General features: G+C 42.6%; 1 protein-coding gene and 1 pseudogene across 5 annotated transcripts; one reads left to right on the top strand and one right to left on the bottom strand.

Annotated features, from left to right (window-relative positions):
* Nucleotides 1-480: 480 nt before the first annotated feature.
* LOC127763484 (protein SEMI-ROLLED LEAF 2-like) lies at nucleotides 481-12,998 on the bottom strand. Of its 5 annotated transcripts, none has more exons than XM_052288199.1 (20): nucleotides 12,822-12,998; nucleotides 12,149-12,438; nucleotides 11,677-11,751; nucleotides 11,094-11,209; nucleotides 8,612-8,726; nucleotides 8,361-8,489; nucleotides 6,650-6,697; nucleotides 6,060-6,259; nucleotides 5,772-5,968; nucleotides 5,315-5,604; nucleotides 5,022-5,171; nucleotides 4,514-4,942; nucleotides 4,267-4,416; nucleotides 3,661-3,733; nucleotides 3,311-3,438; nucleotides 2,503-2,688; nucleotides 2,274-2,414; nucleotides 2,071-2,196; nucleotides 1,739-1,885; nucleotides 481-1,278 (listed from the first exon to the last, which is right to left on the bottom strand). In XM_052288199.1, exons 2-20 carry the CDS (start codon nucleotides 12,287-12,289, stop codon nucleotides 1,123-1,125), a joined length of 2,997 nt encoding a protein of 998 aa, XP_052144159.1. In that variant the 5' UTR covers nucleotides 12,290-12,438; nucleotides 12,822-12,998; the 3' UTR covers nucleotides 481-1,122. The 5 variants fall into 5 exon arrangements, with proteins under 5 accessions (XP_052144159.1, XP_052144157.1, XP_052144160.1 ...); XM_052288197.1 differs by having other exon boundaries at nucleotides 12,149-12,366; XM_052288200.1 differs by having other exon boundaries at nucleotides 6,173-6,246; nucleotides 12,149-12,366.
* A 5,088-nt stretch (nucleotides 12,999-18,086) lies between these two features.
* On the top strand, nucleotides 18,087-20,564 carry LOC127761566 (subtilisin-like protease SBT1.4; annotated as a pseudogene).
* Nucleotides 20,565-24,281: the final 3,717 nt, after the last annotated feature.

Genomic DNA, 24,281 nt, shown 5'->3' with positions numbered 1-24,281 from the left:
GAATCTTCTTCTCATAAAAACTTATAAAGGTAATAACTTGCACATCATAGCCTTATCAAATTCTTCCTCTATCCGAAAATGTTGTTATATAGTATTTTATTCGTTTCATATTATAAGTCGTTTGATTTTTTCTTCATTAAAGAAAAACATTTTCTTTAGGTTTGATCACATTTATAGAAAAATATACTAATATTTTCAATATAAAACAAACATATTATCAACATTTATTTAATATTAAATTTAATAAAACTAATTTGGTGTTATAGATGTTGCTAATTTTTTCTATAAACTTAGTAGTCATACGTAAAGAACTTTGACTAAGAAAAAAAATCAAACGACTTATAATATGAAACAGAGTGTACTAGATGAAACACATGTTAATACTATGACTTCTGTCTAGATTCGTAGTATTAGAATGTGTCACATCCAGTACTGGATAGTCATATTTTGTGACGTAAACAGTATTGGACAATGCCAAAATTTGGCACTACTGAAATTTAGTAGAGTCAATTTAGACATAAAAGTGTACAACCACTTAGGCTTTGTTTGAAATTGCCGTAACTTCTTAAATCTAGTAAGTTTCACAAAACCTTAAGTATTGAAGAATCCGTAATATAAAACCTCAATTATTATGATTTGTTTCTAAAAAAACCCTATCAACAATAACAACAACAAAATCAATATTTGGGCTCGTTCTGCTGCATTCCCCATGGCTGGCTGCGCGTTGTAGCCTGTACAGTGTCTTGTGTCAACAACAGCGAATGCATAGGCTGTACCCTGCAGCCGAAGAAGGCCATTGTTGGAGCTGACAGTATTTCATTCCTTCCACAGAATCACCAAAATTGATATTCCTTCTCATGAGTAAGAAAGGGTTGCCCGATTGAGCAGATGAACTTACTGCCATGTACGAATCAACACGTGACACAAAACGGGGAGCCCAGATACAAACAATTATCTTATCTTGCATAACAAGGATACATGAAGGCATGAATCAAGAAACCACCGAATATCCAAGGTTTTGAGGTATCCTTTCTTTGTTAGTCGATAGACATTGGGCCAACAATGTGTTCTTCGATTCTTTTTGCCGGGCTGTGTTCTTCGATTCCCCAAGTAACATTCATCTTAGCAGCCAGAGCCCGCAAGGAATTTATCGTAGGGACTCAGGACCGGCAGCTTACAGAAATCAGAGTGGCATTGCTCGTCGTTCGTTGATACAAACCCAGCCGTTGGAGAAATTTGCTGAGGTGACCCAAGCTTGTCCATGGGTGATTCACCATCCTGCAAAGTCCCAAGAATCTGTGAGTGTAAACTGGAGAAGAAAGACTTTCACCTCAAAAAAAGAAGAAAGACCAAAGAAAAGTCAAATATGTTATGACCTTGAGAGAATCGTGTGCAATTCAGGTTCCCACAATAACAACTAACAAGCTAAAAAGGTATGATTGTGTTATATATTGAAAGCCTAAAAGCATATTTTTCCTTAGTTTACCTTTATTACAATTACCTATTAGATCTGCTGAAATATCAAGCATCGCAAAAGTAAAACTTATTTCTTTATTACATACTCCTACAACGGAAGAGTGCTTGGCTGCTTGCTTCACTTCATGAGATTTCAAAATGCACCAATTTACCATTTGACATAGTCTAACTGCCCCATTCCACAAATAGTGTTCTGTACCATTTTCATCTTTTTAACTGTAGACATCTCAAGTTGTCTGTGATCTTTCTGAAGGTCACTAACCTGTTTTTGGTGGACGCTCATGCAGACAGATAGCTTTTGCTGCTTTCCGATCAAAAGAGCTTCACATCGGTTTGCTACCTCCTTAAAAGGCAAATCAAGGTTTGTTGACACTGATAGTCTTCCAACGTGCCGAGATGTTTCCACAACCTGCGGAAGTTATAACCTCTTTTTAGCATATATCAGTACATCTTGAAAATGTTCAGTTTTACCATCGAGTAAGATTCCATATTCATAGTTATTGATTGAATGATTATATTAATAAGGGTACCTCCATATTTCATTAATCATATTTTAAGCAGAGTAAAGCTAGCAAGCGGGAAATAAGTACATACTGATTCAAGAAGCTGATTCACATCAATAAGGCCATTGTCCAAAGGTTGTTGCAATTGAGGTTCTGCTAAGCTGTTAGCTGGTTCAACTAGGGTATCATCCTCAAAAATAAAGCCGACAGGAATAACCTGCATAATAATTACCACAGTAATATAAGAAAACAAGAATAAAAGGATGGCATGTGTTTGTAAACAAGGTTGATCACCTCCAACGATTTTTGGTGCAACTTAGCATTATATGCAGGAGATTGTGAAGTAGATTCATTCGAGTGAGAACCCAGGGGGGGACAGGCATCATCTGCTGAGAACTCCTCAAGCAATTGCTTTCTTATAGTAGACAATTCAGCCTGCGGTACCACCAATAGTGCGAAATTAGCAATCACAGCAATAAAAGGTATCAAGACAAATGTTCATCAGACTCTTCTTGTGATTTACCTCCGATAAATCTTTCAAACTATCGAGAATAAGAGAAACTGATGCCTGTTTTGACTGATCATTGATGTTGATGTTTGAGAGAGATTTCAAAGCAAGATCATCGTCGTCTTTTGAACCGTAAACTGTCAAGCAAGACTCAACAACCTGCAATTTGCAGTCTTCAACTAGACGAAGAAATGGATCAACCTGGCAAACACATTGCTTATCAGATAGTAACACAACATATGACATCTTAAAATAAAATGGATAACCACACGCATGTGAAAAAAATATATATATATTCACGGCATCAATGTTTTGAGAATAGGCAAGAGGGTTGTGCATCTTTGTATAAAGATATTCTAAGCATCAAAGGCTCCACTTAAAACTCAGTTAAATATTTAACATTACATTCTAGAGATTAATTTGCAACTGACAAAAGTAGATTTTTTTATGGCATCACAGTGGTTAGAATTGATCTGGTATTGACTGCAAAACATCTTTTAGTACACAAGAACTTAGGTGCAAATGTGCCATGGGTAACTGCACCCCATGTCTCATTCTTTTAACTGAGGGAGAGTATGCTAACCATTCACTCAACAATTTCAATTATTCTCGCAAAAGAATTTGCATTAAGAAATTACATACTGTTGTTTGCGAATGAGTAGACATTTATCTGTATGGTTTGATTATGTATTTATGTTAGTCAAATTTATGTAAATTTGTTTGCGAAGACATAATCTCTCCAAGGACTATCTATTGATGGTAAAAATGCTCACTAGATCACCATGCACATCATAATGAACTATGCAAGCATAATTTCACTTACTATGCTTGTAGTCAACAAATCTTTCACTAGCGGAATGAGAGATGGAATGCCAAAAGCTTTCGAGAAAAACACAAGCATAGAAGTTGCCATAGTAAAGAGTGAACGCCTGCGTGATGGTGGCAAAAAACCTGAAAAATATGTTGATCGAATGCATTATGAATATACAACTTCTGAAGGAATTACATAACAGCACATTACTTCTATTGCTTGTAGCATGGCATGGAGAATCTATGATAAGAGTCATAGAGTAAGCCGAACAATCACTACAGAGAACAAATGAACAAAAAAGTAATTGTTGCTTTGTGAAGTAAGATCCAATACTGTGATGGGAATAAAATACTGGTGTGTACCTGCTTGTAATGAAATGCTTTGCAATGAAAAAGCAAGCTGAAAGCTGCCAACAAGAACTTCAAGACATGATTTCTGCAATAGGGTGGCAATTAAGCCAAGTAACAGAGAGATGCAATAAAAATAAATCAAATAAAAATTGATCAGCAAAATTTAATATGGAAAGTTACATTCAGATTAAATATTCACATCAGAAAAAAATATGGGTGATTATTACATTATATTATGTATTATATTAACATTTAATTGTGCAAGTGCTGAAACATGGTCATTCTTGATCTATAATCTGGCAACCATTCAAAAGCTTATGAAATAAGAGAAAAGATGTTATTACCATGAATTACTATTTGATTGACAAGTGGCAATGTATTATAACCCAACATTCCATGGAGGGTACTATATCATGTGATCGTTTATGTCTTTATGTTGTCATTTCCTGTGCTAAGTTGATTGCTCATTAAGTCGAGCTTTGCAAATGGTGTCAATACGTGAATACTACATAATCCCTAATATCAAGGTCTATCTATACATAGAGGAAGAGGGCAATAGAGACGATAATGCAAAATACAGATATGAAGTAGAGGGAATGGGCCAATGGGTTCTCTCACCTTGTCTTCAGAAAACAGTAGCATCAAACAATAAGTATGAGAAATTGCTTCATAATTTCGTGGAACATTTTCAGGTGAAAGTGCCTGAGTCCACAAGGAGGAAAGCAGAAGGATAGCCTGACGACCACTCAGCATGAGGGTGACTGGATCCTGCGTGTAAATGAATAAACATTCTTTTTTCCACCAGAAAGAGGCACAGTTAATAAATAACCATGTTAGCTACAAGAAATCAGAGTCTAGCACTTACTGTTTCCTGAGTTGTCCCACTCAAATTACTTATTTCTGATGAAGGTGTTACAAAACTATCTTTTGCACTATACATCCTTTGAATGGTCTGTGATTTGAATAGTTTTGGATCATTCCCGTTTATCTGGTCTGAATCCTCACTGATAGGGATTAGATTAGTGCCATCCAGGCGTGAATTTTCACGAAATGAAAACACATCTCTTTTCAATTTCCCAAACAGAGCAGCAGAAGATGAGAAAACAGATGTAGTCCTAGACAATGTCCTTTTAATACCAATCTTGCTTGTTTGTGAAGAGCCTGAAAATGAGCATGGAGAGACAGAAGAAGGAACAAGAACAACAGAGAAAATCCGATGTGCCCCTAAATGTGTCTCACAATCTGGATAGACCATTGCCAAAAGCAATTGATGAAATAACGCCTCAGGAAATGCCTACAAGGTGTAGTATATATTGTTGAACAATTTGTAGAGTCATAAAAGAAAGGAATAAAAATATTGTAAATCAACTTACTTTGCTCTGGTATAACAGATTTGGCAATGATGCAATTATTTGAGCTGTACGATATGTTGCAGCAATAGTGGACCGTGCAACAGGTGTAGTACTTGAAATGTTCTCCAGGACAACAGCCAACGCATCAAGGATAGGCCCAGCATCGCCTACCTGAAGAGTATATAGATCAATTGAAGGAGCACCTACATGGATGGTGGGTGCAAAATGATCTGTAGAGTGCAGCTATATGCATAGCTAAAAGGAAAGAAAGCAATGCACTTATGCTGGTAAAACATATTCACAGGAAAACTGACCTTTCTAGACAACTGAACAAGACATTCATCGGTGGCTTTCCCATATCTGTCATTCATAACCATGCCATCCCCAGGACCTACATCACTGACCAAGAGCTGCATGTTTTTACTCAAATGCCTGACCATATTACTTATTGCAGCCATTAGTGCAGTAGAAGATTGAGCTTTGGAGTGCTCGGCAAGGCGTGTTGTGACCTCAATAATGTCCAGAATCTTATCTGTCTGCTTCAATACATTCTTGTGTTCAAGATGCTTGACTAACATGGATAACAATATATGTGAATTCTGTCCTGTCAGCCAATAATGTATCTATCACTTATCAGCATAAGCAACTATTCAAGATAATAGTGCTCATGTAGATTATTTAAATACCATAGAAGTATAAAACTTATTACAGCAAATAAGAGGAATGCATCTGAAAGGAAAAAAAATAGAAGATTCAGGAAGCACTGAATACCAGATTTCTCTATCACAATTTGCATATCCAAAAGGACACACAATGCAAGTCCTTTAGAAGGCGACCACAGATTGTTGTTATCAAAATAACGAAATATAGCTTCCAGAACTCGTCGGACTGTTGTTGCTTCCCTGGATATTCTAGCAAGGTTGTGCAGACAAATCCCTGACCAAAAATTTGGACTTTCTGATTCTTCACTGTGTTGGGAAAATGATTTAAAAGAGATAAGACATAGAGAAGCTTAATATAACATGAAAATAAAAAAATTCCATGACTAAACTTATTTACGTTGTCAGGCTTAATTCACCGCGGGGAGCTCTAATGGCTTTCCATGAAGGAACCCTTGTCAAAATGGTAATACCGGAAGGTTCATGATCTTCAGCTTTGAGAACTTCACTCACCCACTGAGTCCTTCTATCCTCAATGGCAGCATCATTATCAGAATTTGCATATGGGCTCTCGTAGTTTTCCAGAACTGCAGAGACAACCTGTGCAATCAAATTATGATGTCTGAGAATAGAGGTAGGTTGGCAGAATGGCAGTAATTCTGGTTACATCACTGTGGACCTTAGGTCATGTGGTCTCAGTAGAGTTAACGATTAATTGACATAAGTAGAAGCTTTGTGTTACGAGGTCTGAAGGAAGATAAACTAGGAGGTAAAGAAGGCATGTGCAAGCCATAAGGTATTCGGTTTCTTGCTCAGGTAATCTATTTTAATTTATAATATGGAACGATTAAAGGTTCATAAATTGTTTTTGTTACTCAAATTGGTAACAAATTAAAAGTTCTTTGAAATTAAAAGGTTGTGCTGAACTAATCGTATATTCGTATGATTATCTTTTATTGCCACCAGCTTAATGGAAAAAACCACACTTACGTTGTCGAGCTCTGCAGAGATATGGGAATGCTCACCCATAAACCACACCTGCAATCCATACCAGTGGGTATTAGGCATGAAAATTCTGCGGTAAAAATAGCAAGCGACGAATATGTAGCAGAGCAGAAAACGAAAGAACATTCTTTTTGGGGTTTTGCAGGAATGTTGAGAGGGAATATAGATAAATCCATCCCTAGGCAGCATGGTGCAAGGTCCAATGTTTGTTGAGGTGATAAAATGAGAGAAAAATTACACATCGGGCACCTATCGTTACCAAAGTTTCATTCTGGAGCGCTTCAACAATGTTTTCACTCTGGGATTAGATGAAATTGCATTTCGTTGCACTCTGGAGTTCTGACTGCCTCTTCCTCTCCATCTCTCTCCCACCAAAACTCTGGCCGGTGTCCTCCCATCCCAGGCAGCGGCGGCGCCCATACTTGGGGGTAGTGGCTGCGAAAACGGAGGTTGAGCTCGAGCGAGGGGACTGTGTTAGCGGCGGGCGAAGCTCTCAAGCAATGGGCATGGAGGTGGACGGTGAGCTATTTGGTCGCCGAGGAGATCGATCTTGGGGGCGACCCAGGCTCCGGCACTTGCCCCCTCTTGCTCTCCTCCACATCAGCCAGCCGGCCGCCATCTGCTCCTACTCCCTTCCAAATCGAGCCGCCATCCCGGCATTGGGTCAGATGGAGCAACGGTCCCCCGTGTTCGAGCTCATCTACGCTTGTGTCACCTCATACTTGAGCTCCATCTCCGTGCTCGAGCTACATCGGCGAGCAAGTGGCGGTTGCCTGACAGCGAGAAGGTGCCCTTGAGCACGACTTCCGCTTCCATACCAAGCACCGCCTCCCCTCTGAAGCTCTGACTCCCTCCCTTGGTGGCGCCGGCGATGGGAACGAGGGGGGGGGGGGGGGGGGGGGGGGGGGGATTGCTGGCTGTGTATTCTTAGGAAAACTCTCGTTTTTCGTCGGTTGTCCGACTTTTCCCAGCTCAACCTTCTCAGTTTCCCAAGCCACCGCCCCCCCCCCCCCCCCCCCTCTCTCTCTCTCTCTCTCTCTCTCTCTTATATATATATATATATATCCACACGCACGCTTTTTAAACGGCTAAATGATATGTTTTTTAAAAAAAATTATATAAAAATTATGTTAATACTTAGTTAATCATACAATAATATGTATTTCGTTTTACTTGCCCTGAAGATATCCTTAGATTGTCGCGGTTATCATGTGTGGTAACCTTTTCAGTTTTTTAAAAGACGGTATACCTCGCGGTAATCATGTAATTTTCTAAATTATAAGATGGCGGTAATCACACTCCCAACGGTTTGTTAAACCGTTATGGGTTACCAAAGTGCCGCCTCCATTTCTTTCTCACTTATCGGGTGGACCGCTGGCCCAAACTGAAACAAAGTGAAAACATGACTTCAGACTTGGTCCAAATTGCCACTTTGGTAACGATATATGGTCCAACATGTAATTCGGTTGAAATGGATGGTTTAGAATGGAAGTACTATTTAATGGAATTCTGAATTCCCTTAAAAAAACGAGCCAGAATGTTAGTATGATATACGAATGAAAGAAACATTTTGAAAAGATTCAGGATGGTACCAGCAAATCATCCGTTTGGTTGGCAACGTAAAAAAAGCGCCGTGCAGAGAACAAGATAAACATGAACCTACAGCAACACAAGGAAGGCATAACAGGAGAGGTACCATGGATGAAAGGGCTTGGAGGCCAGCTGCATGAACAATGGATATCTTCTCCTTCTCACCCATCTCTTGGGCCAGTTGACATAGTTTAGGGATTTGGCTCTCTAAATTGAACATGTATGTGCTGTCAACCTGTAATGAGAAGATGTAACAGAACTCAAAATTTTCTCAAAAGAGAGTTTTATCGGAAGATACACGTAAATCTCAAGACCATTTCACCTTGTAAATTGATGCCTACCCGAATGTTAAAATACCTGGTTGTTTACAAAGTAAAAAAGTGTTCGACACGCTATTGTCCGCAAGTCATCCTGTCTGTTCTGTTCCAATAGGGCTTCTACGATGTTTAGCAAGCTATTGGCGAAAAGAGGCCTGCAAAACAGCGGTCCATCCATTATAGCAATTATTCACACTAATATAACCAAAAGAAATGCAACAAATACATCTTGTAAACTCCACTGATTGCCAGAGGAAAGTCCACCCAAATAGATGACTTCACCCAAAAAAAAACACTAATACATATATATAATTGAGAATATAATTGCCACACCAGAAATTAAGTATTTAAAGCAAACAAAATTATCATTGATAAAATTATAATTTAACTAGCATGGTGGCCCGCGCAGATTGCGCGGCTAGCATCATCATATTTTCTCTCATATAATAGCATATATGTTTTCTCATTATATTATTAAAATATATTACAATGACAACATAATTTTAAATTGAGCAAAGTACACGGCCGGTCCTTAAAGTTGGAACGAGGTGTCACTTAGGTCCATGATCTAGGAAAATCGTCATTCGGGTCCGCGGTCTTGTTTAAGTGAATCATTTAGGTCCAAAGCGCCTTTGACTGGGTTGACTGGCTTACGTGGCCGTCCACGGTGGCAGCATGTTTGCATTTTAGCCCCCCTCCCATCTTGGCTCCCCCTTGTCTCTATCTCATTTCTCTATCTCCACATGTTGTCAGTTGCTGACCACCACGCATGCATGCATGAGCCACTGGCTGCACCCGCCGAACACCCCGGAGCCGTCGCCTGCACCGGCATTGTGCGTGTCCAAGGAGAAACCGAGCACGGTCTGAGCTTGTTGTTGCTCCTGCTATGGCGGTGGCGGCATGCGGAACTCGCCGAGATGGAACCCCACGGCTACATACTCCGCCGGCATCCCTAGCGGCCCCATCTGAGGCAGAGGAACGTAGCAGCCGATGCTCCTCAGCAACTCCATCGCCGAGAACACGCACCCACACTGCCCCTGCCACCGACGCCGTTCGCCACCGCCATGTTGCCTCCGGGGTTGCACATGTTGCTACTCTCCAAGCTCGGGAACGCCGTGAACTCCGGCGACTACAGGGCGCGGCCGTGGTGATGCGGGAACGCCAGGTTGAGGTCCTGCGCGCCCTTGTGCATCAACTTCAGGTTCTTAGCCGCCAGCCCCACGGGGACCGAGCCAGACACCGTCGCGGAGGTGGAGGCCGACGCGGCCGCTGACGACACCATGAGGACAACGAACGCTTGTTCTCCCTTGCCGTTGCCGCCGTACGCGCCTCCCTCCTCATCGTCGTTGTTGTCCTCGCGGCCGCCGCCACATCTACACCGCCACCCAATCGCCGTTGCAATCGCTAACCCTAGAAATCACACAGGAGGAGCCGAGGAGGATTTGGGGGAGAATGGTTGGATCGGATATGGGAGAGCCAAGATGCGGGGGGCTAAAATGCAAATATGCTGCCACCGTGGACGGCCACGTAAGCCAGTCAACCTGGTCAAAGGCGCTTTGGACCTAAATGATTCACTTAAACAAGATCACGGACCCGAATGACGATTTTCCTAGATTATGGACCTAAGTGACACATCGCTCCAACTTTAAGGACCGGCCGTGTATTTTACTCTTTTAAATTTTGCAATAACTTTTCAAAACTACTAATGTGTAATAACTACTCTAGTCTCCTCTTCTAATATTTCTTATTTTTTAATTCTGAATTTCAGCTATTTCTAAATTGTATTTCTATATGGACTCTGCTTTTTCTTTTTCTCTTATTAATGTGAGAATTTCTAGGCCATGAGAGCGAACGTGGAGGCTCCTTTTTATTCCGAATTTTAGTTGGTTTTAAATTCTAATATGAACTCTATACTCTACTTCTAATATTCCTTATTTTTTAATTCCAAATTTCTATTTTTTTTCTTAATTGTATTTCTATATGGACTCTATACTCTACTTCTAATATTTCTTATTTTTAATTCCGAATTTCGGTTATTTCCTAATTGTATTTCTATGTGGACTCTATACTCTACTTCTAATATTCCTTATTTTTAATTCAGAATTTCTATTATTCCCTAATTGTATTTCTATATGGACTCTATACTCCTCTTCTAATATTCCTTATTTTTTAATTCCGAATTTCAACTATTTCTAAAGTGTATTTCTATATGGACTCTAGTCTCCTCTTCTAATATTCCTTATTTTTTTAATTCCGAATTTCAGCTATTTCTAAATTGTATTTCTATATGGACTCTGTTTTCTTTTTCTCCGATTAATGTGAGAATTTCTAGGTTATGAGAGCGAACGTGGAGGCTCCTTTTTCTATTCCTTTAATTATATAATAGATAGATTGCAGTATGATGAAATTGTTAAGAGATGGATATTACAGAAATCCAACGCATTGCCTATGGAACCTTCAGCAATATATTCAAGGGAGCACATGTAAGTATGTAACTATGTTTATAAGCAAAAATAACTTACAGTTGCTCCTGACAAGAACATATCACCTTTCGGTAAATTGCCATGATAACTTTCACTGACCCAAAATGCTCAACTCTCAATTCCTTGTAGAATTTTTGCTCTAAATAAACTGTAATCTGTCAAAGTGCAAGAACAATTTTCAATGAAGACAAAAGGATCAAATTCATGAATAGGGGAAAGAAGTAACTCCAAAATCTTAAATTTTGATAATACATCATTGGTTTTTCGATAAAATACGATTTTTTACAGATTTAAAGTAGGATATATCTTTTTTCTAGAAGAAAATTAGGATATACCTTGCTTCAGATTGAACATAAACCATCAGAATAAAGCTAGATATGTGAAAAAAGGCATGCCCAAATGTTCTGTATGAAAAGTACCCACTGGTTTTAACTAAGAAAGTCAGCATGTTGCACAATTGATTGACTTTTGGGAGGGATATAGATATGAACAGAAAATGAGGCATGCCCTGCAGCTTCTTCTGATGATTAATAAGCACTCGATAATAATTCACTTTCTAAAATTATTAGATGAATCATGGCAGTGAAATAATATATAAAAGAGATGAGAAAGAGAATTACACCTTTGGAACACGCAAAGGATTCCTCGAAATATATTCGCACAATTTGCCGATCTTTCGGTCATTGGGTTCTTCATCCTAAAAGAACAAGACAACATTTATAGCCTTTTCCAAAAAAAAGAAAGAAAAAGAAAACATTTATAGGTGTGTTACTCTCGCTTCCCCAGATAGGTTTATATGGGGATGTATTTGAACTTTTAACTGTGCACATATACTGATATACAACAGTAGAACTTGCGGAACATAGATTTTCTTCTTTTTGTAATTGCGTTATTAGTACCAATCTGTACTACAACGAGAGGTACTAAAATAAGCAACTTTTGTTGGAGTATGATACAGAAGGAACCTAAGGAACCAACAAATCGATCAGGATGAAATAAGCAAACCTCAAACTACACAATATGATCCATAATGTGCAAATGTAGGATACAGAACAAAGCCTAATTTATCCATGAACATCTACAGCGGGTTTCACCTGTGACTTAGGGAAGATTTCTGAGAGCAACTTCTTGTATCGCTTGACCGGATGCCGAGACCTCGTGCGCAATGACGGGCAAAGGAAGCAAAGCCTCTCGCATGCAGGCAATACCTCCCTTGACACCACACCCATCGTCATCGGGATTTCTTAGGCTCCACCATTACTCATCCACAGAGCGAATACGATGCACCATCGCTCCAAATCCAAGCCGGGTTCTGAACATCGTAAGAGCATTGGCCAAACATTTTTCGCATCAGTTACATCTCACATGCATCGGGGCGAATCACCTGAAAATTAACCAAATCAAGGCAAACCTCCCACGCGGCTACCAAGGAAACGATCGAATCTACCACCACAGCACAATCGCTCACACCGAATGGTAATTCCGCCGAACACGGCAGAGGCATATCCCCCGCATTCTCCCAATTTTAGCAAAAGGCAAAAGCATCACACACACGCACTAATACTCTGCTAAGGAAATTCAAAATGCCATCAATTTGGGCCACACGCAGCAGCTCATGAATGATGATGATGAATTAATCGATCCCTCTATCCCCCGCACCCAAAAACAAAAACAAGAAAAAGCCGCCCCCGATCAGCGGCGACGCGACATGCAGAAAAGAAAAGGAAAAATCTAAAATCACCGCGATCGCAAGGAATCCGACCATACCTGCAGGACGGCGATCGGCTAGCTGGCTCGCGATCCGGGGCGACCGATCGGACGAACGGGTGGAGGGGAAGGGGAAGGGCGCTCCTCCTCTTCCTCTCTCTCCTCAGCGCGTCGTCTTGTCGCGCGCGCCTTTGTTGCTTCGCGCTCGCGGCGGTCGCGTGGGTTTTCTATATCTGGAAATGGGGGCAGGGCGGGGCAGCGTTTTCCGGGGAGGAGCCTTTTATAATGGCCAAAAGTCCCGAGGCCCGACGGTCCGGCCCATGGCACGGCATTTTGGTCTGGCCCAAGCATGGCATGGCCCGACGGAGGTCAGGCCCGTGCCGGCCCGGCCTGACCACCGGGCCGTGTCTGGGCCCCTCCACCGGCACGTTGGGCCGGCCTAGCATGACTAGGCCGGCACGGTACGATGGGCCGGCAGCCAGGCCCGATACACAAAAAAAAGAATAGGGGAGTAAAAATAGACATATTATATGCCATGGACGAAAGAATAGGGATGTAAACTAGACTTATTTTATCTATACATATGCTAGCCTAAAGAGGAGGGATGGAAAATAGACTTATTTAGCTATATATATGTCAGCCCAAAGAGGAGGGATAGAAATTAGACTTATTTTAGCTATACATATGTAACAACCCAAAGAGAAGGGACGAAAAATATACTTATTTTAAAAAAGGCCCGATGGGCCACCCGTGCCTTCAGGCCGGCACGGCCCGATAGCTGATGGGCCGTGCCTGGGCGGGAGGTGCAGCCCATGGGCTGGCACGGCCCGGCACAAAGTGCCGATCGGGCCGTGCCGGCCCGTTGGCTGGTGGGCCGTGCCTGGGCCGGGCCATGACGGGCAAACCTTTTGGCCATATATATTTTATACCCAGTGTTCTCGGATGTTGTGCCCACGTCTGCGGGGGGAGTCACTGCCCGATGGGCCAGGCTTTAGATGTCTGGTCCATCAGACGGGGGAAGAAAATTATACCCATCCAGAAAGACTTTTCATCTGGAGTGTCATGTGTCCACACGAATCTTGATGTAGTCATCTTCTATATGAGCTCAAGTGCAGAGTGCCAAACTTTTCCTTTAGGTCCTGTATAATTTTCTTCCCATCAGAGGGGTCCTCACTTCCTTTCGAAAATGCTTCCCTCCAGACGCCGGACACGTGGTAAAACGTTAGAAGTTCTCAGCACACATCATATTTATCTATCTATGCATGCAACATCTCTCTGTTCAATTTTTATCCCACTTATATTTTAAGATGGAGTAGAAAATAAAAGGTAGCAACGATGGACAGGTAAGGCCTAAGGGCGCGAGTTAGCTAGCGTGTCTTCCTTTCGTTGACGGAGTCGGTGAGGGTGGGTAGCTGCCAGCCGAGCGGTGCGCCGTCAATGGGTGGTGCAATGGGGACAAGCGAGGTGGAGCTACTGGGCGGTGTGGGCACTCCACCACTCGGCTAGACCGGTGCACCGGTCGAAGATAGAGATGGATGTGATGCCAATGCGCTGAGGCAGCCGCCGCAGCGATTGGATGGGCTAGGCCACCCTCGAGTTGTTTTGCACCCTTACAAATATTCGGCTTGGTTGGAACCTAGAACGAGATAAACATCATCTCGCTTGTAAGAAGTTCAAATAGGCCAACGGAGTCTATATGGGTCAGGATGCCAAGCTAGGTGTGCGTATCCGGAGTACGTCCCTTAGGGTGCGTTTGTTTCTCACGTGTGGTTGAGATTTTCAGCCGCACGCGAAAAATGGGATTTAATTTGCACAGATAAAGGATAGAGTAGACCACTTGTATCCCTACATGCTATTAGGTTTGCTTAAACTCCAATTTCAAACTTGTACCTAGAGGTGGTAATGGGTTAGAATTTATGGGATGTTCACAAACCAACTCATCCCTTAAATACTTTTACCTCGAAAGTTTAAAATTTCAAACCACGCCTTTTAGATTCACCCTTTGAATTTTATAGATTAAAAAGTTAGGCCCATTACACCCCTACTTGTACCTAAGTTAGCACGGATTGATTGGTCCCCAATTTTACCTAGTACGGTGACATCGAGTGGGAAAGTCATTGCAAATTTCAGAATGTGTCGTATCAAGTACCTTAATGAAGTACAAACTTCGTTTGACGTCGTTATTTCTAAGGTATTTTTTTCTCGAAGGACATGAAGAATCCGATCAATCGTACCAACGGACCACGATGTGATAATCTAGAAACTATCAACATCACAATCTACAAGAACTAGATCGTAAAGCTGGTTTTAGAACATGCCCTTGAATCGAACGATGTTCTGGTGCGCCACCTAAAGCACTCTTATAGGCCATTCATACGAATTTTGCGTAATTCTGGTTAGAATTATAGACAGTTACAGTTTATAGCACAAAGGATATAGCCCTGACTTCTCTTATCCAAAAGAAAGTATACATGCATAGGCACCATAGTCCATAGCTAAAGCTCTCCAAAACAATTGATGTATTAGCTTGTCCGTAATTAATAACTTATCAGCAACAAAGCAACAATTCAATAACATCTAGGGATTTAATTCAGCTAGTTGCTCTACAAACCTAAATAATCGATTCAAATCATTAAGGAATGGAAAACGCTGAACAAGTGAACAATATGTTCGTTAAAGTCGGCATAGCAAGCATCATCGAAAGCGTTACGCAATTAGATATGTATAAGAGCTCAATTCTGCGTTACAAAAATATTGAAACCACAATAGTAGAACAGAAATGAGTGGTGGATTCCTATAAGAACCCAACATGCTTGCCGTTAATTCCACATTTGATTGGAAGTATTAATTCTATAGGAGTATTTAATTGTTTTCGGAACTTTATAGAATTTAATTTGGTCATATGACCAAAAACTGAACTATTTGATTGGAAGTATTAATTCTATAGGAGTATTTAATTGTTTTTGGAACTTTATAGAATTTAATTTGGTCATATATATAGTTCAGTTTTTGGTCATGACCAAATTAAATATAAAATATGAAGTAATATTTAGATTTATTTCAGCCATACAATGATTTACTATAACGGGGTGTCTGGTCTCACTCGAAAATACCAAAGAGATTTCAGTGACTTTTGAATGGCTCATATCGTGTCTAGATTCATGCATCATGGATATTTTACCTGATCTGTTTCCCCTTCCACCCTGCAATGCATGCGAGCTTGCCTGCTCGTTTCCTCACGCGACGTTGCCTCTCCCACCTCATCCCCCCTCCCGACCTCATTGGCGCTGCGCCACCGAATGCCGCTGATATGTGACCAGCCGTGCGTGCGCAGCCGCACGGTCGGTTGGTCTTATAGGTATATATTCATATGTATATATTTTGTATACATATGTATAAACTTTGCATGCACGAATGTATGCAAAGTATATACGTATAAAATCTGTATATTTATCTAAAAATATTGTGTGTAAAAATTTTATGCGTGGCATATAAATTACATGAAAAATATACATACACGTACAAAACTTTATATGTATACTACAAAGTTTGTATGTATACAAACAAAATTTATATGTATACATATGAAAATTTGTGTATATATATATATATATATATATATATATATACACACACACACTTTTTTTTATGCATATTCCGTACGTATAGAAACTGATTGCGTGATCAATGCACATTAGCATTTTTGGGCGCCACCAAGCGCTGGCAAGGTTTGCCAAATTGGGCTCTTCCCACTCCCTCCTCTAAACCAACAACGCCGATGCTACCTCATCGCTTACCGTGTCATGGGAAACCGTCCCTCCACCCGGTCTCTCTCCGCTCTTCCAACCCTTCCTCCCGTAACACCTACTCCAAACTCTAAACCCTGCCGCCCACTAACACGAAATCGTTAACGTTGTCGCTATCATTGATGAGTTACCCCTTTTCTCTCCCTTCTCCTCCTCATCCGGAACTTGGTTCCCTGGCCATTGGATTGAAATCCAATGGAAATGGATGAGGTGACGGAGATTGAGAGAAATCTCAGTCACATGAAAACTAGCAATTCCCTCTATAAATATCAAGTTTGACTAATTACTTTTTTAGACTCATTGTGCCATGCTTCAATTCATAGACAAATTGCATTCATAATATCTTAAAATTTAATCCAAATAAAATATTAAAGCTAAGTCAGGGGCGTAGCTAGGGGTAGTCCCTGTGGGCTCGGGACTACCCCAAAATCTGGCCCAGAGACCCCCCACCCCCCCCCCCCCCCCAAATTTAGGCCCAAATAGCCCAGAAACATCTAGGGTTGGAGGATTCCCAGCCCTCAGCGTCTCAGCCACCAGCCAGCGCCCAGCAGCGCCAGTTCACCCGAGGCCCTGAGCCCGATGCCGCTAGCCGCCAGCCTCCTCGAGACCTCGACTCCGCGCCGGCGCCCGGCGCCGTCCTCAGCTGGCCGGCTCCCCGCTGTCCGCGCCGGCGCCGCCACCGCCGTCCGCGCCGAGTCGCCGACGTTGCGCCGTGCCGCCGTCCCTTCCCCTCCGTGGCTCAGCCCTGGTAAGAAATAGCTGCCTAAATGGCTAGATTTGTGAATTGTGATTAGAGAATTAATGAGTCTGTGAAGTGTGAATAACTAAGAAAGTGAGAATGCAATTTATAAATTGTTAGATTAGTGAATGTGTGCTAAATGCTAATTGCTATTGTTTGTAGGGTTTATAATTTGTTATATTAGTGGCTTTTTAATTTTCTATTTATGTGTAAGATCTATGTTGATTGTTGAACTCTCTATGTTGTAATATTTGCACATTTTGAACTTGCTTGTTAAGTAAGCCGCTTATGGATGTTGGAAGACATTATTTCTATAGTATTTTCACTAAATTTGTATTTATATATCAGTTTTATGGTGCAAATAAAATTTTACCATGTGACATGAATGTGTGAACTAGGACTACCCAAGGAAAAATTCCTGGCTACGCCACTGATAGCTAAGTATTCATTCACTCATATGATTAATTTTATTCTTATCAATATGTTGATGACTAAAAATTGAATTGACTGTGTGAATCATAGGTTAAAGACTCTAACAAAAGGCAAAATTTTGAAAAACTTTTCCACCTAAAATGATCAAGTATCTATATTACGGAGAGTGCACATGCAAAGTTTGAAAATTTTCCCTCCCTCGTTAGGAAGTACAAAATACAAACAGATGAAAGTCCATCTAATCTATCTATGAAGTGTTCTCAAAGTCATTATGTAGCTAGAATAGTACTATTTTGCTTGTATATATACCCCTTGATGCCTTTATCATAAGATTCACCAATTCCCAACACACACCATGCATCTCAAACAAATTTCTATGGTCCATCCGGACATCTCATTTGTCTCCATGGGGCTGGGCAAGACACTCTTGGTCATCTTTAGCTTGCTACATGCCTTAGTGTTAGCAACATCAGTAGGTGTTGAGCATGCAACACATGATGTATCCACCTACATCATACATGTTGCACATGTGCATGCGGCACCTCCAACTCATGCCTCGCAATGCATGGACCAGCACGCCATTGCACACTACACCTCCTTTCTCCAAGGGATCCTCCCTTCTCACTTAAGCGAGCCAACACCACGCCTTGTCTATGCATACTCCCACGCGGCCACAGGCTTTGCCGCGAAGCTAGCGAAGCACCAGGCTACACACATCGTGCACCATCCCAGCATCCTTGCCATCTTCCCCGACAAGCGCAATGAGTTGCAGACCACTCTGTCTCCCTCCTTCCTCGGCCTCTCACCGTCCAACGGCCTCGTACAGGCATCGAACGGTGGTGGCACTGGTGCAGTGATCGCAGTGGTAGACACTGGTGTTTATCCTAAGAACCGTAGGTCCTTTACCGTTGACCCATCACTGCCTCCGCCGCCGAGCACCTTCCGTGGCCGCTGCATCTCAACCCCTTCCTTCAACGCGACTGCCTACTGCAACAACAAGCTCGTCGGTGCAAAGTATTTCTGTAGAGGGTACGAGGCTGCATTAGGCCACCCCATCGATGAGACGCAAGAGTCAAAGTCACCACTTGACACCGAAGGCCATGGCACGCACACCGCTTCTACGGTCGCAGGATCTGCGGTCCCTGGCGCCAACCTATTTGGCTATGCCAATGGCACCGCCCAAGGCATGGCTGTGCGTGCGCATATTGCCATCTACAAGGTGTGCTGGGCAAAAGGATGTTATGATTCTGACATCCTCGCGGGCATGGATGAGGCGATTGCAGATAGAGTAAATGTCATATCTCTTTCCCTGGGTGGTCGGAGTGAACAACTCTACAATGAACCCACGTCCATTGGTGCATTCAATGCCATCCGCAGAGGCATATTTGTCTCTGCTGCCGCCGGGAACGACGGCCCTAACATGTCTACTGCTAATAACCTTGCACCATGGATGGTCACGGTTGGTGCGTCAAGCATAAACCGTCGGTTCCCAGCAAACGTTATCCTCGGAAATGGCGAAACTTATGTCGGCACCTCCCTCTACTCAGGTCGGAACACAGCTGCTTCTTTGATACCACTAGTATACAGTGGTGATGCTGGCTCTAGATTGTGTGAACCTGGGAAGCTCTCTCGCAACATAGTCATTGGCAAGATAGTTCTTTGCGAGATCGGCTATGCCCCCGCACAAGAAGCTGCTGTCCAACAAGCCGGTGGTGTTGGTGCCATCGTTCCAAGTAGAAATGTCTATGGTCAGTTCTTCCTGAGTTCACCCGACTTGATCCCGGCATCAACAGTGACTTTCGCTGACGCCAATGCAATCTATTCGTACACGCAATCGGCGGCGAACCCGGTTGCAAGAATTGAATTTCGCGGCACCATATGCTCCGAGGGTCGCGGCCTTCTCGAGCCGTGGACCTAACCGCTTTGTGGCTGAGATACTCAAGCCGGACATAATCGCCCCTGGCGTCGACATCCTCGCCGCATGGACAGGAGAAAACTCGCCAAGCTCCCTCAACATCGACACGAGGCGTGTCGAGTTCAACATCATCTCTGGCACGTCCATGGCGTGCCCTCACGTGAGCGGCATCGCTGCTATGCTCAAGGTGGCACGACCAGATTGGAGCCCTACGGCGATCAAATCGGCCATGATGACCACGGCTTACGAGGTGGACAACGGCGGCAACGCCATCATGTCGTCAGTGAATGGGCGGGCGGCTGGGCCATTTGAGCTCGGTTCTGGTCACGTTGACCCCAACAACGCTCTCGACCCTGGCCTTGTGTACAACGCCACCGCCGACGACTACATCGCCTTCCTCTGCGGCCTTGGCTACACACCAAACCAGATAGCGATTTTCACAAGGGACGGCACGACGACCTACTGCTCACGTCGGCCGCCCATCGGGGACCTGAACTACCCGGCGTTCTCCATGGTGTTTGCGAGGTCCGGTGGTCAGGTAACGCAACGCCGCACCGTGACCAACGTCGGGGCGAACACCAACGCCGTGTACGACGTGACCATCACCGCGCCGCCCGGCACTAGGCTCACGGTGGCACCAATGAGGCTCACGTTCAACGCGCAGCGCAAGACGCTTGACTATGCGATCACCTTGTCGGCAGGGTCAAGCAACTCGCCATACAACGCGTGGGGAGATATCGTCTGGAGCGATGGCCAGCACATGGTGAGGAGCCCTGTCGTGGCCACCTGGAAATAAATCACCACGTGTGACATTGTATCGTACGTTTATAGTAATTGAAGGCCATCATCTCAGATGGTGCCATGATGTAAACGTAACATACGTAGTACTGTATGGATGAACCCGGGAAAAACGCTTTGTCATCGTTGTTCCTGCTACCGCTAGCACTTGCTGCTTGGCTGCTACTGTATAATCAGCACGCATGCATTAATAAATAAATCTGAAGTAAATTGTCCTCAAATTTGTCAATGCATGAAGAGATAAGGACGATTGTGCAAGGTTAGATGTACGTGAGTCACGAAAGTACCTATTGGAACAAAGTCCAACGGATATGTCTGCCAAAGAATCAAATATCTGCCCCTTCCTCAACATGGCGGTTACTGTATTTTATAGAGGGCTAAGTACATGGAAGATCACAACCATAGCCCTATGGCTATGGGCAGCATATAGGCATTTCTAGGCCTACTGGCTGACCGGTGGGCCCCTCTAGAGGGGTACTATAGAGGGATTTCTTGGAGGGCCGCCGAGCAGCCCATGCCGGCTCGCAAGCCGACAGTAATCCTGGGAATCTTGGGTCTGGACCATCTATAATAAGACTGAGATTCCCCGGCCTCGACTACAGCAAGCAATGCGGGCAATGAGAGTTTGACCACATAGGTGGGAAAATTCAATGCTCCCATTCATCTTCCTATCTCTACCTCTCCAAGGCCACGGCCCCGGGTCCAAATCCACTTGCTCCTCTGAAGACGAGGTAAACGGTCCTGGCTTGGTTAGGGGTGGCCTGAAGGCTCCACATCCCTTCGGGGGCGGGGTGGAACCCCTCTGACAAAGAGAAAGTGAGCATGATAAATGCCCATTTGGGTGAGCCGATGGACCTAGAGGGTCCTTCAGAGCCCATCCCCCAATAGTACAATGGAGCATATCCAACGTCAATCGATTTATTTGATGTACGGCCACGTTTAAGTTTAATAATATATGATGGTGGGACCCATGGGCCAACATCACCGATTAGGAGAAGTGATCTTTGCCCAAATGACAAAAATCACATTAGTGCCTTTTCAAATAGGAACAGGGACTAAAGAATATCTTTAGCCCCAGTTCAAAAGTCCAATGGTACTTTATGATCTTTAGTCATCATTTTTAGTCCCGGTTCAATAGCTGTCAGGCCGTGTCAGGCCCCAAACGATCTTTACTCCTGGTTGGTATCACCAACCGGGACTAAAGATCCAGTTGATATCACCAACCGAGACTAAATCTCTCTCTCCCACTTTCTTATCCTCTCTTGCCTCGTCTCTCTCGATCTCCCCACACGACCTTTTATTTATTATCTCTCTCCCACGCTCGCTTACTCTCTCTGTCTCGCTCGCTTTCTCGAGAAGCGGCAATGGCAGCCGGGCGGCGGAAGCGGCGGCGGCGGCCTCGCCCTCCCCTCCGTTAGATCCGGCGAGAGGGGAGGCCGCGCAGCGGTGGAGCTACGGTGGCTCGACGGCGTCGGCGCAGCCGTGCGGTAGGCAGAGGATTTTTTTTTTAGAATTTGTGATGTGTTTGATCTGTGATGTGAATCTATGATGTTATCTGTGATATATTTGTGATGTATGTTTTTTAGAATTTATGATGTATTTGATCTACGATGTTATCTTATATGTGATTGGGGGATGTAGGGAGCAACTTGATTTGGGAAAATCAATATGCAAGAGGTAAAAAACAAAGAAAATAAACTCATTTAGTCCCAGTTGGTAACACAAGGCGCTACCATCTTTAGTCCCGGTTGTTGTTACCATTTTTATTCTTGGTTATTTTAACCAGAAGTAAAGATGAGCATCTTTAGTACTGGATTGGGTGTTCCGGTATGTAACCCAGAACTAAATGAGGTTGCAAACCGAAATTATGAGTTCCCCAGCATGACTCCATTACACATGGATTTAAGTAGTGGGTCAGTAAACATGCATTTTCTATGTCTTTGGTTCGAACCAAGAAATTTGTTTGATTTTACGTGTCAGACAGACAACAGGCTAACGGGCTTGTTTGGTAGGTGACCTGACTGACAATCCATGCATGTGTAATAGAAAAGCTGGTGTTTCATTGTGCCTGCATGTCTATATTTTGTTGTTTGGTTGAAAACCTACGTCTGAGTGAATATATTATATATAAACATTACGCTTGCTTGAGTGAGATGTTGACAAGTGTTAATAGCAGTCACATCAATGAAGAATCAATGGGGGAGGATCAGACACATAAACACGCCCAACTCAGGCGTTTCAGAATATTACATTCTTGGTCATAATTAAACATTGGACTGCCGAAACCTTCAACCCCAAAATTAAGTTGCCCTTTTTACGGTCTGCCTTTTATCATACTCTACATCCTTCTTAATTGATCAGTATAGCTCTTGCCCTTACCTTAAACATAAGGTTTCCCTTTGAATATGCAAATTTCATCATGAATCCCTGATCATGGCGACGATAGCAAGGTTGACAGCACACGATAGTAATATCTACGGATCATATTGCTTGCACAAGCACACTATAACTTTTGCTTAAACTTGAATTTCAAACTTGTACTAAAATTACTACGGAATATTCATATCTAGATCGGTAATAATGAATGTGGAAATCGTTGCAAATTTCAAAATGTAATTTCTATGCGAGTACTATCGGCCACAAAATTCATCTGGCCTTGTTGTTTCTAAGGAGGACGAGGAAAAACAGCTCCTGGCTCCATTTTTTTCAAAGAAAGAATCCAATCAGTTGTACCCAATTGGGCAGACAATGAGATAAGAACAACATAATCTACAATAGCTCGAAGATTTTGGTTTCAGAATATATAGGGCTTGGATGATGTGTCAGCCCACCACCTAAAAGCAGTCTACAGCCCACCACCTACGTCATTGGCCATCCGACGTCCGTAATTTCTACAACGATCGCTAATTCAATTGGGTTTACGCCGTGTATTTTGCCGTTGAGTCGTACGCTGGTCGTACACGTCCGTCGGACGTATAGCAGCGTTGAATAAAAAATTAAACCCCCTTGATGATGGCCAAAAGGCACAATTTCGTGCATGGTTGCTGTCCATGGCACAAGAGTATATAGACCGGAAAACCTTTCGATTATTATCCAAAAGGAAGTTGATCTGCGTAGCCAATATATGCTACCCTGAAACAACAGACGGCTTAGATTTGTTAGTAACAGAGCAACTGCAATAATTGAACAACCCTATAGGCTATAGCTAGTAGTTAATTCATGCCGTGGCCTTACGAACGTCTATACGTACCTGGACAACAACTCATCGGGGCATGGACAGCGACCGAACAACATGGATTAATTAAAATTCCAAATAAAAAGTTAATAACATAAGCAATTTGATTACAATACAAATCCCAAAAGTAACATAAAGTTTTCACTAAAATTCGAAATTGAAAAAAATACAGTAATTGTCCATGTAAAATATCAGAGTACAAGCAATTAAATATCTGAAATTTGGAATAGTAAAATTATATGTATATTGGAAGCTTTCCTAAACTAATTAAACTAATAATAAAGATGAAGATGAGTATTTGTAATCTTAAAAGTTAGTGTTGATAGCGAGAGATGTTTCTTAATTATTTGGAACGAGAACTATCATGAATATACAATCCCATCTTTGGTGGTGAAAGAATGTCCCAAGAGATGGTGAAAAAAAATTCCAATATTAGTCTGAAAGTGTTGGAATGAGAGAAACAAAATACCTTAGATTTTTATATCTTTGAGCTATTGTTTGTGTTTGCTTTATGGACACAGAAATTACCATGCTAATTAACCAGAATATAGATGTAAACCGTTTGATCACATTGGAGCAGACGTGTCAGAGTTCA

Source organism: Oryza glaberrima, chromosome 2 (assembly GCF_000147395.1).
Source record: "Oryza glaberrima chromosome 2, OglaRS2, whole genome shotgun sequence".
Taxonomy (NCBI): Eukaryota; Viridiplantae; Streptophyta; class Magnoliopsida; order Poales; family Poaceae; genus Oryza; species Oryza glaberrima.
Note: the sequence above shows the minus strand (reverse complement) of the source record. Positions and strands in the feature narration are given on the sequence as shown.

Coding starts and splice junctions, on each gene's coding strand:
- LOC127763484 (XM_052288199.1), bottom strand. CDS start 12,289: ATGACGATGGGTGTGGTGTCAAGGGAGGTATTGCCTGCATGCGAGAGG. Junction 6,260..6,649: donor TCTCTGCAGAGCTCGACAAC/GTAAGTGTGGTT, acceptor TTGATTGCACAG/GTTGTCTCTGCAGTTCTGGA. Junction 1,279..1,738: donor TGAGCGTCCACCAAAAACAG/GTTAGTGACCTT, acceptor GGGACTTTGCAG/GATGGTGAATCACCCATGGA.